This window comes from Chaetura pelagica, unplaced genomic scaffold (genome assembly GCF_000747805.2).
Source record: "Chaetura pelagica isolate M959 unplaced genomic scaffold, ChaPel_1.0 scaffold128, whole genome shotgun sequence".
NCBI classification, from domain to species: Eukaryota; Metazoa; Chordata; class Aves; order Apodiformes; family Apodidae; genus Chaetura; species Chaetura pelagica.
The window spans coordinates 106,929-124,964 of NW_009954302.1; the positions used below are offsets into that span (position 1 = coordinate 106,929).

An 18,036-nucleotide genomic window follows, 5' to 3' on the forward strand; every position below is an offset into this window, starting at 1 on the left:
TCTCTCTTCAATAATCATGTGCTTTCCAGCCCCTGTGTACCCATGGATGTCACACAGGTATTGACTTCAGTGCAGTTACCCTTGATTTACACGTGCAGCAGTGAGGGGGGAGGCAGCCATCGTGTCCACTCATATTAATCCCCTCACACCACTCCAGAGTCACCTCTTAACCTTGCCCTGCAGCACATGCCCCCGAGGCATCATTCCCCTGTGCTCACAGCAAACTGCCAGGTGCTAATGGCTTGTGTAGCTCAGGTGGGATTTGTTGGTAAGTGCTGATATAGTCAGCCCAAGGGAAATCCTCCTTCTCACCTTCTGCTGGGCTGCTTTGCTTCTGTGGTTTTGAGAAGGGGCAAGAAAATCCATCCCTTTTGTAAAGCTGCTTCCTGGGGGAATAGGCACTGAGATCCCAGCAGTGGCTGAAGAGGAGGCCAAAGGCTCTTCTGTCCTTCAGCCCAGTGTGTGCTCAGAGCCAGGGCACAGGCACCAGCAGTGCTGGAGATTGCCTGGGCTGCAGCCATGGAGGTTAGGAGAGAGAGCAAAGTCATGAAATGGAGTTTAAAAGAGGGAAATAGGATGATTTCTTTTTCCATATGAAAGGGTATGAGTGAGGAAAGTGGATGAAGTGCTGGGCATACGTGCATGAAGGATGATGGATGGAATCGTAGCCTCTGTAGAGAAGAGTCATAGAATCACAGAATGGTTTGGGTTGGAAGGGACCTTGTTCTGGTTGGGTTTAGTGGGTTTTTTGGTAGCAGGGGAAGTGTCCCAGGAGGGGCTCTGGTGAGAAGCTGAGAAGCTCCCCCTGCTCCAAACCCCAGGGATTAACATACAAAAGAACCAAGGGAACAGCTGAGCAGAGAGGCACTTGGGGGAGAAGAGCTGAGCTGGAGGAGGAGAGTGGTGCTGGTGGTTGGTGAGGAAGGAGGGGAAGAGGGAGCACAAGCAGAAGTTTCTCTGCAGCCCATGGTGAGATGGCAGCTGTACCCCTGCACTCATGGAGGAACGTGGTGGAACATTCCCTGAAGGCAGCAGGAGGGGTGAACTTGGCCAGTGGACTTGGATTGTGTGGCCAGAGGATTTGCTGCCTGTGGACTCTGCGCAGCTTTGGAAGCCCCCGGGCCAGGGGAGGTTTCCCCACCACCACAAGAGTCTGCTCTTCTCCAGACTGAACAACCCTAACTCCCTCAACCTGTCTTCATGAGAGAGCTGCTCCAGCCTTCTGATCATTTCTGTGTTCTCCTCTGGATGTGCTCCCACAGGACCATGTCTTTCTTGTGTTGGGGGCTCCAGAGCTGGATGTGGGCTCCAGGTGAGGACTCATCAGGACAGAGTTTGTGCTGGGGTGGTGCTGGCTGTGGCAGCACTGAGAAAGGTCAGGGTGCAGGGTGGGGAGCTGCATGACCAGCAGTTGGGCAACGAGAAATAGGTGGGGAGCAGCAGTAGAAAAGTCAGGAAAAGAAAGGATTTGTGAAGGGCAAGGCTTTAGTGCCCAGCTGTGTTGTATTATATGGCAGAAGAAACCCCAGAAGAAATACCAGAAAGTCCAGTTTTGCTGCAGCACTGGGCAGGGAGAAATGAAGCCAAGGCTTTGTAGAAGATCTTATATCTACTTAAAAACACACGTACAGGCTCCTGCTTTTATGTGCTCTGCTGCATTTCTGGGTGAGATGATGAGTTAATAATGGGCAGATGCAGCTTGTTTTGCAGTTACTGCACTTTGCTCTAGACATCTCACTTCTTCTGTCTCTAATCACTTGTTTTCCAAACAAACAACAAAAGGCTGTTGAATATTTTAAGCAATACCAGTCAGGGAGATGCATCGTGGTGGTAGCAGAACAGAAATGCTCCCAGCACTTCAGCTGCATAGAATGCCAGAGTAGAACACCTTGGAAATTCCAAAGAACACAGGCATTTTCATCTGGTCTGTTCTGTCTATGGGTTTTTTGTGACTGTTATCAATGCTGATTTATAAGCAGGCAGAGGACATTATAAACTACCTAGACAGAGAAGCCCCTCCAGGTTCTGCTCAAAGCTGGAGACAGAAAAGATGGATGGCAGCCTCTTCTGTCTCCCTCTGCCAGTGCAGAACTATGGCTGGGCTATGACACAGAACTCTCCAACCCCAATAAATCTCCTTTTCTTGATGTACACTTGGGTGGAACAGAAAGGCAGGGGAGAAGAGGATGGAGGAGCGGGTCTGAAATCAGGAGGAAGAGATCAAAGGAAGATTGTTTTTCTTAAGGCCAGATCCTTGTGTCATTGAAATCCCTTTGCCTTCACTCAGGGGGATGCAGTGCCTGAACCATTTGCTTGCACTGTGACATGGGGCTGAAGCCTCTCCATTGCAACACAGGACATCTAGTCAAACATCCCCAAGCACTTAAAAAAAGTAATAATAATACTCCTCAATGGGTTATTTACACACACAAGCACCTTTTATTATTAAATTTGGTGTATTTCAGCAGCTAGCTTGTGAATTTACCTTTTTACTCAGTTTGGACAATAAAACCATGTTGATCTGTTCCCAGCTGGTTTAATTCCCTGGTTCTACTGCATTAACCACCATGTGGCTGCTGTCTGGGCTGCAAACAGGCAGGGGAAATGGTTTAAATCATGAAAAACAATTGCCTCTGCTGAAGTCCTTGTCATCAGGACAACACTGGGTTTTGGAATATTCTTTAAAAAAAATTCAGATTCTTGATGTTAACTGCCTGGCAGCTTCTCCTTGGGGCCCCCAGCATTTCAGTTGCTGCAAAATACTGGTTTTAGCAGCCAGGACCCAGCAAGGTGGTACGTGGTGCAGTAAAGCCTCAGAATAAACCCTGGAGAATTCACCTCCGGTTTTGTCTCCGGAGCGTGACCGTGGTTTCCATGTTCATGATATCCACATTCACAAGTGGATGAGGAATATTTACATTTTTCTCTTCTGACTGACTAGTACCACCTTTTCCCTCTTCCCCCAGTGGATGCAACTGTGTGTTCCTATAACCCATGCAAAGTTATCCCTGAGACACCAGGCGTGACAGCCCTGAACCCCTGTCAGCGGGTGCCCTGGGCTGCAGCAGCCTCAGGGATGCTGTGGCTCCTTGGGGACACAGCTCCATGTCACTCCACCTTGGCAAGCAGCAAAGCAGCTCTGCTGCCACAAGCCAGATGTCACTCCCTGTGACGTTTTCCTTCTCCAGCCAAACCCTGGAAAAGGTCCAGCCCGTGCCCAGCCACGATGGGTGCAGATGGATGCACCAGAGAGGGGTGTTGACATGATGTAGAAATGCCTGCTAAGGGGTGACATTATATTCTCGTTGTGCTGCATGTCTGGACAAGAGATGGAGCTCAAAGGAATGGGCTGGTGCTGTAATCCTGGAGTAAATCACAGCAGGCAGAGCTGGAAAGTCTTAATCCATCACAGGAAGCTCTTATCTTCAGCTAGATGCATGCAGGCTCCAGCTGCAAAGGAGATAAGGTCCATAGTCTGTTTCTGACTGGACAGAAATGTGTGAGGCTGTTTGGCAGACACAGAAAAAGTGTTTTTTTTTGTTATAAGAGCTGATGTTAAAACAGAAGATAGTAGTTCACAACTAAGGCATCTCTTTCACACTCTTAAATACTGTTTAGATCTCTGGTCTCTCCTTCTGCTGCTTAACTAGGTTGAACTGATAGTGAAACTCACCAGAACTATTTCCTTCTGCTTTGCTGCATTTGCTTTTTGTGTTTCTCCACTTTTATTTTTCCTTCCATGAAGGTAGAGCTGGATGGTTTCTAACCTTCACAACTGCTTAGAACTGTCCCCTCCTACTCCTACCCCCTGCCTCCCAGATGGGGCAAGTGCCACCTTTGTGTGGGAAGCTGGAGCCAAGCTCAGGAACTATAAAATACAGGTGAAGATAAAACTGTCCAAGGAGTTTCTCCACAGGATTTTGACACTATGGCTGGCTCCTCTCAAAATGACTGGGAGATGAGAAAAGGCTGGCCCTGGCTGAGGGAGAGGAGAGGTCTGAGGAAGATATGATATCATGCAGCTTAAAATATGGAGTTCACATCTGGTCAACCCATTATAGAAAATATATGGTAGCACTTAAAAAGGCACAGGGAAGGGTCAGAGGGCAAAGCCCATCACTAAATGATATGAGGAACAGGAGACAACATGAAAAAGGAAAAGTGGGAGAGAAGAAGAAAAAAAAAAGAAAGAAATATATATTGACTCAGGAAAAGAAGTTAATGGGGAATTTAATTAGAGCAAATACAAATGCTTGAGCATTGCAGGTGGTGGAGTCCAAGGTTATGAAAAGACATAAAAATATTGGTCTAGAAGGAAGGGCAGTTGCCCCGAGAAGCTGCTGGTGTGCAAAAGAGGACATCCCTGGTTTGGGAACAGTGTCTGGGGTGTTCAGAGAGGGGCATGAGGGTTTCCATGGGTGCCTTGTGCAACTTTCACAGGCCTGTGCAGGACATGGCCTGTTAACTGGGAAAGAGGATCCTGGTCCCAGTTCACTGCCTTGACCTTGGGCTCTGCTGTGCAAGTGGCAATCTGGGGACAAACCCAGAGAAAGGCTGGGGTATCAGGAGAGGGAAAGCTGGATGAATGTCAGTGTGAGATGGATGGAAGGGGAACAGCCTGGGGAAGAAATGGCCAGCAGGTCAGCAGTGCAGGAGGAGGGGAAATAGCAAAGAGATAGGAAAATAGCTGGCAAAATGGGAAAAGGGTGATGCTGCTTGTGTGGGAAAGCAGCAGCAGAGCAAGGTTGAGATGGTGGGAATAGGAGGGAAGATGCAATAGGAAGACATGATGGGGAAGAATAGAGGGAGGAGCAGATGGAGGGGTATAAGGAAAGGGAGCCTGAGACAGGTAAAGGGAGAGAGGGATGCAACACAAGAAGTGGTGTAGGAGCAGCAGCAGCTGAGGAAAACAGCCTAAGGTGTGTTTGTCTTGGGAGGAGAGAAGGCAGATTACAGAGTGTCTCTGGAGTGCAGCTTTTACCTATAGAAATAATTTTAGCAGAATATGGTTGTTTGGGGTTTTTTTTTAAGACAAAGAAGAAAAAGTGAGTGATTAGGTCTGCTCAGGAAACTGTCAGCTAAGGATCATCTTTCCTGGGTATATACTCTACTTCATTTCCTGCTTGACTTGAAATTGATTTTCATTTGCTTACCTAATGCACAGTGGGAGACATAATTTTTTGTCTTTCTGAAGTGTCTCTATTCCCAGATGCTACCAAAGGTCCATGGGATGTGTTCTGCATTCACATGGATCCCTGTGGATGCTGTGGTGGCATTTAGCTGCCACTGAGGCAAAGGACTTGACATATTACAGAGATGAGAGACCCAAAAAAAGTATTTTTCTTCATCCTAATGGAGAATTGGGCTCCAGAGATGACAGATGACCTGATCAAGGTCATTCCAGAGGTGTGCAGCAGAGGTGGGAAGTGAGCTGTAGGTTCTCATGCTGGTTTAACTCTCAGCTGACCCATCTTCAGGTACTGGGCCAGGAACCACCCAGGCTGCTACTTTGAAGAAACACAGCTACAGAAATGTGGGTTTTAAATTAGGAAAATAGTTGGCTTTTTTTTTCTCACCTCCTTTGCTGCATTTTAAGGTGTGATGCATCTAACAGCCTTGGGTTTTCAATCCAGGTGCCTGTGCACCATGCCTGGAAAGGAAAACTGTGCCAAAATGGCTTGAGGGTCTCAGGGTGGTGAACAGTTGTAACAGGGACTGCTGTGCTCAGAGCAGAGGCTCAGAGCAGCTTCCTCATAAATCCTGCTTTAAAACATTGGGTACTAATTTCTCATCAGTGTGTGCCCTTCTGCTGACTACCTAGAAAATAAAATACAGAAGTGTGACAGAATTCAAAAGAGCTAAGCTGCAGATTTATGAAAATGTTGCATATAAAGCCTCAATAGAGAGTTGTGTTTTCCTCTATTGTCATGGAAAACATGTTTTCCCCTAATTGGCCAAAGTGGGATTAGTAGCTGGGAAAGCCACACACTTCACAAGGCCTTCTGGGAGCTGACAAAATGCAGGTATTTTTATACCCAGTGTTGGTAGAGCCCTAACTCACACAGCTTCTCTGTTGTGCAAACTAATGAGGAGTTGCAGAAATAGGAACACAAAGAGCATCCATAGTCTTTGAAGGTTTTGGGCAGTGGGAACTGTCCATCTCATTGTGTCCTGTGCCACTATAAGGCCCTGGACCCCTCACACAAGCCATTGCCATGGTCCTCCCCTACCCCCTGTGCCTGCTTCTTACAGTAGACATGTCAGCCATAGGATGAGAGGACAATTCAGGTGGGAACAGACCCCAGGAGGTCTCTGGTAGAACGCCTGGCCCAAAGCAGGGTCAGCTTTGTGGTCAGACCAGGTTGCTCAGGGCTTTGTTCAGTTGGGTCTGGAAAACCTTCCATGCCAGAGCCTGCACAGTCTGTCTGGGCGACCTCTGCCACTGCCTCAGTGTCCTCACAAGGAAAAAGTTTCTCCTTACATCCAGCCTGAAGTTTTCATTTCAGTTTTTGCCTATTGTCTCTTATTCTTCTCTGCACCACTGTGAGTAGCCTGGCTCCATCTTCTTGGTGACCTCCTGACGGGTCCTGTGGGCTGCTTCTAGGTTTCCACCCCCAAGCTGCCCCTTTCCAAGGCTGAACAAGCCCTGTTCCTCCAGCTCCTCCTGGCAGGGCAAGTGCTCCAGGCCCCTGGTATCTTGGTGGCCCTCTGCTGAACTCACCCATTTCTCTGGTACCACAGAGACCAAACCATGACACCAGGTTAGACTCCCATGGTCCCCCACTTCTTACTGGCCCCCATACAACACATTAACTGCCACCCACTAAGCCTGATCCTCCAAAGAGTTTCTCACTTATCCCAACCATAACATTCTCACTTGGCTGCAATATTGTGGGAGATGGTGTTGAAAGCCTTGCTGAAGTCAAGGCCATGACATCCACTGCCCTCCCTTTGCCTGCAAACCCAGTTGCTTTATGATAGAAGGCAATCAGGTTGGTCAGGTGTGGGTGATCCTTGGTGAAACCCATACAGACTGTCCCCAGTAACCTTCACCTCTTCTCTCCTGCCTTAAAGTGTGAAGATCAGGAGCTCTGAAAAGGCTTCCTTAGAAACCCTGGCTGCTTGAGATGATCCCTGCTTCCAATGAAGACATGAATATGACTTTTTAATTCCCAGAGCACCCTCCACTGGGACATGTTTCAAACATGTAATGAATGAAGGTTCCTGCTTGGTCCTTGGAAATAGGCATCATTACTTCCATTTTTGAAGCAGAGACATGTGGAATAAATTGATCTAGATCAAGAAAAGAGTCTTAAGCAGGGTTAGAAACAGAACTGACAGCATCTGGCTCCTTGTCCTAGTCTCATACACAACTCATGAGTGTCCTTCCACCCACTTGTGTCCTGTGTCCCAAGACTACTGGGTGTCTGACATCAGTCAAAAATCCCTGGTGTCTGCTCACATGTTTTGGACTCATTTATATCCACAGTAATAAAAGCTGTGTGACGTTTACTTAGCAGGGCTCTTTGAATGTGCTGTTTGTTGTTTGGATAGTCTGCATCTTCTTCACATTGTTATCATATTAGAAGAGCATTCTTTTCCTGGAATAAAGAGGTAATGATTCACAAGAGGCATAATTATTCCATGGGGTGCAGGCAGGATGCTGCAGCAAGAGCTGTCTTCTTTATGCATGAGAGGCTTTTATTGCAAGTGTTCTACACAGTAATTAAATTCCTTTGAATGAGGAGGCTTGATTGGATTTTCTTGGGTTTCTTGGGAGGAGTCTGGAAAGCAAGGTATTTAGCTCAATTGCTGGACAATTTAGGCATCTGTTGGAGGTTGGGGAGAAAGGTTCAGAGTATCTGGTTCCCATTTCTCTTAGGCTACTGTTCTGTTAGCTGAACTCCACTGGAGACCCTCAGGAGGTTTGCAGATGACACCAAAGTGGGTGGGAGTGCTGATCTGCCTGAGGGCAGAAAGGCTGTGCAGAGGGACCTGGACAGGCTGAATTGATGGGCTGAGGCCAATTGTGTGAGATTCAACAAGACCAAGTCCTGCATTTCAGTCACAACAGCCCCAGGAAGCACCACAGGCTTGGGGAGCAGTGGCTGGAGCTGCCCAGCAGAGAGGGACCTGGGGGTGCTGGTTGACAACTGGTTGGCATGAGCCATCAGTGTGCTCAGGTGGGCAAGGACACCCACCCCATCCCTGGCCTAGCTCAGGAATGGTGTGTCCAGCAGGAGCAGGGAGGTGCTGGTGCCCTGTCCTGGCCCTGGTGGGGCTGCAGCTCCAGCACTGGGGGCAGCTCTGGGCCCCTCCCTGCAGGAAGGACATGGAGGGGCTGGGGCAGGTCCAGAGGAGACACCGAGCTGGGGAAGGGGCTGGAGAGCAAGTCCTGTGAGGAGAGGCTGGGGGAGCTGGGGGGGTTTGGTCTGGAGAAGAGGAGGCTGAGGGGAGACCTCATTGCCCTCTGCAGCTCCTGGAAGGAGGGTGCAGGGAGGTGGGAGTTGGGCTCTGCTCCCAAGTGAATAACAACAGGATGAGAGGAAATGGCCTGAAGCTGCACCAGGGGAGGGTTAGACTGGACATTAGGAAGAATTTCTATACTGAAAGAGTGGTCAGGCCCTGGAACAGCTGCCCAGGGAGGTGGTGGAGTCACCATCCCTGGAGGTGTTCAAATGTGTAGATGTGGCACCTCAGGGTGGCCCAGGTTGTGGGGGATTTTTTGTTTCTGTTTTGTTTGTTCGTTTTTTGTTTGTTTTCTTGGTTTGCTTTTCTGTGGGTATATTCTGGTGGAGTGTACATGGTTGGTTGTGTTTGTTATGGGGTTTTGGGGGGTTTTTTTGGTTGATGGTTGGACTCAGTGACCTCAGAGGTCCTTTTCCACCATGATGATTTTGTGATTTTGTGAATTAGGCCCTATCTGTGTCTGTGTGAGATTCAAGCTCAGAAATCCCTGGCAGGAAGCAGCAGGGTACCCAAATGCATCCTGCAGGAACTCAATTTATCTAAGGTAAAAAAGCCTTGCTAAAGGAAAGTTACTTGCAATTGCAAAGGCAAGTGCCCCAAAGTGAGGAAATTTCACATTTACAGCTGCCCTTCAGATCTGATGCTTGCCTTATGGTGAGTCCAGCCCTGGCCCAGAATGGGACAAAGTTCTGAGATGCAGCAGCAAGAAAACGAAGTCAGGCAATCGTGGAACAAAAACCTGTGCTGGGGTTTGACACACGAGCCAGGATGCTGGCATGGCCCAGCTCTGGAGTATTTGAGTTGTCAAACTAAATCATGTTTGTTTACCATCAGCTACTGCACACAGTTGCCAAGGTTTTGTTGGTTGGGGTTGTTTGGTTTTTTTTGCAAAGGAAAAGAGTAAAATTGTAAATTAAAAGGAAAAGTCTATGATGTACAGTCTCAGCATCTCTTAGCCATGGGGTTTGGGTCTTGTAGCATAAATTCCAGCATAATTTCTTCCAACAGGCTTCACAATATGTCAGGAGGAGTGTGTTGCTCAGGCAGAGATGGAGATGTATGACCCCACAGGGGTGATTTCACCCTTCTCAGGTGTCTCTGGAGGGAGAGAAGTCATGATGAGGAAAGTGGCATTTTCAACAGCCCAAGGAAATATCACAAAGCAATGGGAGGCACCTTCCTATTCTAGGGGCTCCCTGCTCACCTTGTTTATTAACACCTTGTTTCAGCCAGGGAAGAGTGGGAACCTCTGAAGAGCTGGTTGCCAGGATTTGTGTGGATCTCAGAGAGGTTTCCTGGGGCTCTGCTTGTGTCTCAGTGGTGGAGGTGGAGGAGAGGGTCCTGGGTCTGGGTGACTGTTGGTTTTGCAGGGAGAATGGCAGTAGGAATGAGAAGACCTTTGACTATGTTTTGTGAGGACATAAAAGGCAAGCAGCAAGGAGCTTGGGTACTGAGGAGGAGACTGGGACTGGCCAGAGGAGGACAATGACACCGACAAAGAGATCTCAAACCAGACAGCAAAGCAAGATGGACCTTGACCTAGGTCTGAGGGGAACTGGCAAAAAAAGTCTGTGTCCTGCAAAACCTGGGGCTAGAGCTGCCTCATGCCTGTGCATTGGGCCCCCAAGCAAAGGGGAATAGAGGTCTCTAAAATAGGTCTGCAAGTGCCAAGTGTGGTTTATTGGAAGGAGTCTGAAAAGCAAATATTTGGCTCCTGCACAGTGTGAGAAGAGGAGAGGTCTGCAGTCATCCATGATGCTGACTTGTGTCTGAGGCCAAGACAGGTCCCAGTGACTCACACATCTCTACCCCTGGTAAACCTTAGGTGTGCTCCTCAGCCATCAATCCTGCTCTCCTTGTGGGATACCAGGTATGATGGACATCTGCAGCTGAGGGTATTTTCTGCTTAGTTTTGGGACCTGCAGCCAGAATGCTTTGGTTCTTTACCTTCACTCCCTCCTACTGGCTGCCAGGCATTATGGACCCAACAGATAGCTTGTCCTGTTGTCTTTGTCTTCTTCCTTTCAAGTTGCATGTTTTAAAATGAAAGACAGAGGAAAAAACCACAGCACAATTGCCTCCAGTCTTGGTGTAATTTGGAGGAGCATTATGAGGCAAATGGGACCCACCAGTGGCCTAGGACTTTATGGAGAATGTTGCCATGTGCTGATAGCAGATGAGTCACATCAAGCCATAGTTTTCTTCTTGTGACCCTCCTGACTTCTGAGTGGTTGTCATCCCCTCCATGATTTATGAATTCTCAGCAAGGATCCCTCCAGTAACCCCTTGTCTGCACAGAAGCTGGAAATGGAGTTAAACTTTTTGCCAGAAAAAAGGGAATTTTGCCCCAAAAATATAGAAATATATCATTTCAATATTTTTTTTTTCAAGGGCTGAATTAAAATTGCTTCTCTCTCACTGATGTTTCTTTTATGTCTTGGCTTCCTGAGCAGAAACAGCCACACCTGAGGACTACCTGGTTGATCCCAGCAACGTGAAGCGGTTCAACCTGGATCCTGCTGCTCCTGCCTCTGGTTGCACAGGCTCCACCTACACCCCCCGGCAGACCCCTGCAGATGGACATTCTGCTGGAGGCTCCTCTTCCTCCTGCAGCCATCGTCCTGCCCAGACATCTTCAGGGGGGTCCTCATCTACTGGCCTGAGGCATCAGACCTCCAGCCCAACGATGAACGGGAGCTGTCTGGAAGGAAACAGAAGTGGTAAGATCACACCTCCCCTGGGGGTACTAGTGGGTCAAAAAGCTGAACATGAGCCACCAATGTGCAGCTGCAGCCCAGAAGGCCAACTCCATCCTAGGCTGGATCAAAAGAAGTGTGGCCAGCAGATGGAGAGAGGTGATTCTGCCCCTCTGCTCTGCCCTGGTGAGGCCTCACCTAGAATATTGTGTCCAGCTCCGGTGCCCCCAGCACAAGAAAGATGTGGAGCTGTTGGAACATGTCCAGAGAAGGGCCATGAAAATAAACTGAGGGCTGGAGCAGCTCTGTGATGAGGACAGGCTGAGAGAGCTGGGGCTGTTCAGCCTGAAAAAAAAGAAGGCTCCAGAGGGACCTCATAGTGGCCTTCCAATGCCTGAAAGGGCTACAGGAAAGCTGGGGAGGGACTTTTTACAGGGGTTTGCAGTGAGAGGACCAAGGGGAATGGTTTTAAAGTGAAAGAAGAGAGATTTAGGTTAGAGATCTGACATAAATTATTCAGTGTGAGGGTGGTGAGACACTGGAACAGGCTGCCCAGGGAAGCTGTGGAAGCCCCATCCCTGGCAGTGTTGAAGGGCAGGTTGGATGGGGCTCTGAGCAACCTGGTCTGGTGGGAGGTGTCCCTGCCCATGCAGAGGAATTGGAACTAGATGGTCTTGAAGGTCCCTTCCAACTCCAAACCAGTCTGTGATTCTGTGATTTACCAACATGTGTTGCTATGCTGGTGCCAAGCTGGAGTCTTAACTCACCCCCAAAGTCTCAGGAAAATTAGTGAGGTGGGTCTGGGTTGACATCCATCCAGACCACTCATTCTTCCATTTAGAAGGAGAAATAGTAAGGTATACAAACACAAAATCAATCTGTTTATCCTTAAGTAAATAGATGAATGTTTTCTAATGCTGTTATTAATTATTTAAACATATGTATTATGTATAATCGTGTGGCAATCACAACAGTTATCATCAACTTACAGATATAGATTAACACATGGGGTAGATTTAGATTAGACATGAGGAGGGAATTGTGGAGTGTGAGAGTGGTGAGAGCCTGGCCCAGGTTGCCCAGGGAAGCTGTGGCTGCCCCATCCCTGGCAGTGTTGAAGGGCAGGTTGGATGGGGCTTGGAGCAGCCTGGGCTGGTGGGAGGTGTCCCTGCCCATGCAGGGGGTTGGAACTAGATGGTCTTGAAGGTCCCTTCCAACCCAAACCATTCTATGATTCTATGACTCTATGAAAACCATCACTCACTCTGCTGTAATTTTCCCACACTAGTTTCCCTGGTTTACCTGTTACCTTGTTCCACAGAGCACAGATGAGCACTCAGTTCTCAGCATTCTTTTTTCTTTACTTACAGAGTCAACTATACTCAAAGCAAAGTGGCTAGAATAGCAATGCCCTGCTGCAAACAACTTGTAAAAGGTTGTCGCTGACAACTAGGGGCCTCAGTTCCAAAGAAAAGAAAATGAAAAGCCTTTTTCAGATCTTGCTCACTGCCTCTTGAGCCAGTGTCATCAGGTGCTGGAGGACAAGAGGCTTCCCGTGCACAGGATTCATTTTCCCTTCTCCCACTGCTACTCTAGAGCCTCCCTGGGACCCTTTTGTCAAGCTTTTTAGTTGGCAGCTGTGAGGAGCCAAGATTTAACAAGGTTGTTACCTCCTTGCTTTGAAAAATCTGTATCATTCTGCCTGGGATCAGTCATTATCCCTTCCTAGCAATACAGGAAGGGTCAGAGCAGGTCAGACCAAAGGTCTGTTGAGCTGAGCATTGTGTCTCCAGCATGAGACAGCAGCACACCCCCAGGGAGGAGGTAAGTGCAGAGATGGTGGCACTTCCCTCTCCACCTTCAGAAAGTTGTGGCTCAAGAGCTTCCTGAACCAGAAGTGGTGGATTCATATTTAGTAACCCTTCATAGATTTTTCTTCCCTGAATAACTCAGTGGCTTATTGAATGCTTTGTGTGTTTTCAGCATCCTCAAATTGCTGTGTTCCCATGCTTGAAAATGTGTTGTGTGGAGGAAAGCTGAGGTATCAGGGGTTTGAATCTCTGTTCAAGGGACAGAAGCTTAAAATCAGAGCCCCTTAAGCTTGCTCAGCTGCATTACGTTCCCTTCTTGCTTCTGACTGTGAATCTCACTGTTTCCCAGTCTCAGCCTTATGAAAACTTGGTGTGGTCCTGATCAGGGCACTAAGCTTCAGGAGACAGTGCCATCCATCTCTCTTCTCATGACTTCCCACACAGCTGGCAGTCTTTACAGAATGAAAGCCTAAAAGGTGGCACATCTTTTCTCTAGAACTGAACCAATGGGAAAATCACAGAGGAGTGATTCAATGGCTTTGCAGGTTCCTGTATTTCTCTAGCTTGAAATACATTAAAGGACTTTGAGGAGAGAAGAGGAAGAGATTGCTTTTGCATCAGGCCCCCATGATATGTGGAAGTCTTTGAAGTTATTTTTAATTTCAGTAATTTTACTTTTCAGTGAAGTCTCTTCTAAGCCTCCAATAACCAGCAATAGGACGAGAGGAAATGGCTCAAGTTGTGCCTGGGGAGGTTTAGATTGGATATTAAGAAAAATTTCTTTACTGAAAGAGTGGTCAGACACTGGAACAGGCTGCCCAGGGAAGTGGTGGAGTCACCATCCCCGGAGGTGTTCAAAAAATGTGTAGATGTGGCACTTTGAGACATGGTTTAGTTGGTATGGTGGGGTTGGGTCAGTGGTTGGAGTTAATGATCTTAAAGATCTTTCCCAACCTTAATGATTCTGTGACTAAGCTCCTACACAGGGTACTTTGGAGTGACAGGACTCATCCCCAAACTGCTTAATGTTTTAAATGTGATAAGCATTTGACACTTGCATGGATTAGCTCCTCTGGGTCCTCTGGGTCATTTGGTCAGCTCAACAGCTGCTCCCTAAAACGGGCAGTTACGCAGTGAACAGCACAAAAGCGGTTATTGATGTATTGATATTGCTTATTTATAATTATCAGCAATGTATTAGTCACAGTTTCATCCGTTGGAGATAAAGGTCTCCCATAAAGGTCCTCACAAACCCATGCAGAGATGGGTTTGCTGTCAAGGTCTCCAACAGAAGGAACAGCAATTCCTGGTGCTCCACCAACATGAACCACTGTGCAGCAGCCCAGATGGTTAGTGTGTCTTTGTGCTACCACCACCCTCTGCATCTCCTCTGATCCACTCAGCTGCTTTCTGGGGCCTCCAGCAGAGTCTCCCACAGTGCACAGGGAAGAGCTGGGATCTCTGAGGCAGAGGAGGGTCATTTGCTCTCAGACACAGCCAGGCAGTTTGCAGTGACACCCATGAAGTCAAGGTGCCCACAGATTCATCACGAGATCCCTTCCAGCACGGAACGGTGCCGCTCCCACTCACCCCCTGGTTTCATCTCCTTCTCTGTTTGCAGTGGTGTCAGCTCTGTCATGCTGGAATTCCCACTGTAGAGTCCTACAAAGCATTGCTCCTCCTTAAAATTAGAGACTGAGTTTCTTCACAGCCCTCACACCTCACCCACTGTGCTGCTTCCTCTTCTACTGCCAATCACACGCTTTAAAAATCCACGTCTCTCTGCACTTGCCTCAGAGCAGCCACACTGCAGTTTGATTAGTGACTTTGCAAAATCTCTCTTGAAAAGGTCTTTGGAATCTGTTCTCTCTCTGATGCTTCTGCATGTGTTTTTCCTCTTTCTAGAGATAATTTATATGCTGCTGAATCAGAAGTGAGCAAAGATGAGTGAGTGGCGCATGAAGTCTCTGTTCTTGAAGTCTCAGTTTGCATATTGACAAGGCAGGGATGGGCAGGACTCATTAAAAAGAGGCAGAATTTCTCTCTGAAACCTCAAAGGGATCCTCTTTGTTGATGGATATTTTTGAAAAATAGCTTGCCTTATTTATCATGGTGAGCAAATATCATGGAGAAAACCATAACCATAAAACACATCTCAGTGCACAGCAGCACATCTCTTTCAAGCAGAATGGATGAGATTAAACCTCAAAGCTCTCATTAATGTGATAGGGAAGGCTGATGCCTAAATCTCCATGATTATGCTAAAAAATTGAAAAAAAACCAAACCCCAACAAACCCAAACAAACAAACAAATAAAAAAACCTCAGCTGGTTTCAGAAAGCCAGTGAGGGCTGCTAACAGATAAACATGCACTGTCCTGTCATCAGGTGCCATACTGAAGTTCTTAAATCATGGAAGGAATAGTCAAGGACATCATAAAACTTTCCAAGCCTGCTTACAGAACAAACAAAGCCTTTATTCCAAGTATGAAGAATTGGACGTTCAACCACAACATCATAACCTTAACCTTGCCCTGTAGCTTGTTATTTTTATGTAGATTTTATTATCCAATATTAGCAGTTAATTATTATCACCTGAGGGCCTCTGTTAAAGAGGCAATTCTGCTTGCCAATGCATTTATTTCCTGAAAACACTGGGGGAGTGCAGGGGCTGAAGTTCCCCTGTTGCCAGAATAACACTGCCAGCACCCCATGGGGACCAGATCCAAGGCAGTGGCAGAGGAGCTGCTGGTGGCACAGCAGGGGCACCACTGGGGACCACTTCTTGGGCAAACACAGCCTACCTGTTCATTCCTGAGGACATTTACAGCCTGAAAGTTCCAATGCTGTTCCAAATGCCTTGTCTTTTTCCCCTGCACAGGACAGGCAGGGAAAGAAAAGGCCAAATAAAGGTTGAAGGCCACATCTCATGCAGCTGGATACTGGGCTGCTCTTGCAGTGGGTGGAGGAGCCCAGTCTCCGATCTTCCCCCCAGTGACCAGCGATAGGACAAGAGGAAATGGGGTCCAGTTGCACCAGGGGAGGTTCAGGTTGGGTATTAGGAAAAATTCCTTCACAGAAAGAGTGGGGAGGCCTTGGAACAGGCTGCCCAGGGAGGTGGTGGAGGCACCAGCCCTGGAGGTGTTAAAAAATGCATGGACGTGGTGTTTTGGGAGATGGTTTAGTGGTCAGGGGCTGTAGGGTGGATGGTTGGACTTGATGATCTTGAAGGTCTCTTCCAACCTTAGTGATTCTACAACCATTTCCAGAGCTCTCTGCTGACTGTGCCTTGTTAATCCCCATCTCCCTGCACCCATGGATATGCTGTAATTGTGTTCTCCCACATGCCTGTGTCAGCCTCCTCTTATGCTTGGTGTGGCCTAGACTTCCAGAAACGTGTCTTCTACAAAGTCTTCCTCCTGTCCTTGTTTACCTGGGAGGTGGTTTGTTTTGAAAAACAATTCCCATTTCTCTGCACCTCTGAGGGCCTGCTGCTTCTGCTGAGTTTCAGTAGATCTGCTGCTCCTTATTATCTGCTCCAGTGCAATCAGAGAAAACCTTTTAAAATTTCATTCTCACCCCATTCCCCTGAGGCAAGGAAATCATTTAGGCCTGCAGCAATATTAAAGTTCATCTGTCACTCCCTTTCCACTCTTATCTATCAATGACCATACTCCCCCTGGGCTCTGTTTGTTTGCCAAGAACATATTTAGGGAGTCTGTTATTTATCTTGCCTTCTTTCACAGGTTTAACTCCATTTTTATCTTAGATTCCTTTGTCATGCCTTTGCAGTGGTTCAGTTGTTGGCTTTCTTTCTCTCCATCCTCCTTCTCAGGAAGGTTCTGAGGCCAGAGGTGAAGATCAGAGAAAAGCCCACATGGGGTGAGAGCTCAGACCAAGACAGGCCACGACTTCCCATCAGTTTTGCTGGTCTTTGCCCACTGACCTGGTATCTCCAGCTGTTTCTGTGCAGGCAATGGTGTCAACTGGGGTGCCCCAAGACCTTCCCCTGCAGAGGAACCTCTTCACTCTCCTTCCCCAGCACTGCTTCAGGCAGGAGAGGGAAGTGCTTCCCTCTGATTACCTACATTTCCATATCCCATTCCATTAATTTGACAAATTTTTGCCATCTGTCAAAAACAGGAAATTGGATTTGACCTAGATTACCATCTCTAAAAATAATTATTGGTCCCCAGCACTCCCATCTCTTTGTAATCTGAGTATTCATTATCTTCCTGATTAATTCTGATGACAGGATGGCATAGGATACCCGGGAGACATGAGACTTCCTCATTTATCTAATTCTTAGGTTAAGTGTGAATACCTTCAGATAAGAAAAAATGGATAGTGCTTGCCCTGCTGCCATCAAACACTTTTGTGCTTAATATCATCTTTCAGCAAAGTGATGCCATTGGAACAAATTCCATGCCTTTGTGTCAACCTGAAATGACTAATTTGCTTTTGCAAATAGGGAGATTGCACTTAGATGTGTGAATTTTGCTGTTAAAAAAGCCAGAGTGAATTAAACAACAAACATTTTAAAATATATGGAAAACCAGGTTGTTTCAGACTCCTCAGCTGAAAACTATGTTCAAGATATTTCTCTGCAAGCTGGTGGTGTCCCAGTTTTGCTAACAGCATTTCAAGGTAGCCCCTGACACAAGTAAAATAACACATCTTAATTCATGAAAAAGCAACAGAGGATCCAAGACCCTACACCTTAGGTAGCTAAATAAAGACTAAACAATATCTGAAGAGTTAGTATCTACACATAATCCTTGGGTTTATATTATTATATTATACCTCAGGTGGGAATCTGAAAGGTTTATCTTGATCTGCTAGGTTCTGGAAGAGCTCTAGTCATGCAGTCTCTTTAGAAAGGTAATTTCTATAGTTGTCTTTTAAAAAAATCAGATTCATGCTATCAATCTCTAGATTGCAAAGAAGTCAATGGAATTCCCCTTTCATTTCAACTTTTTCTTCTCATCCCCCTTCCTTTCACTACAGATAATTCCAATACCTGTGAGGGTTCCCAACCACTCTCAGGGCTCTCTCTTTCCC

At 47.2% G+C, this 18,036-nt stretch overlaps 1 protein-coding gene across 1 annotated transcript in view; it reads left to right on the forward strand.

The window, feature by feature from the left end:
* The window catches only part of SCML4 (sex comb on midleg-like 4 (Drosophila)), a 38,650-nt gene that overhangs the window by 12,199 nt on the left and 8,415 nt on the right, over nucleotides 1-18,036 (forward strand). Inside the window, exon 3 of the mRNA XM_010003861.1 lies at nucleotides 10,923-11,189. Within this exon, the coding sequence (XP_010002163.1) occupies nucleotides 10,923-11,189 (267 nt within the window). The remainder of the gene's footprint in view (nucleotides 1-10,922; nucleotides 11,190-18,036) is intronic.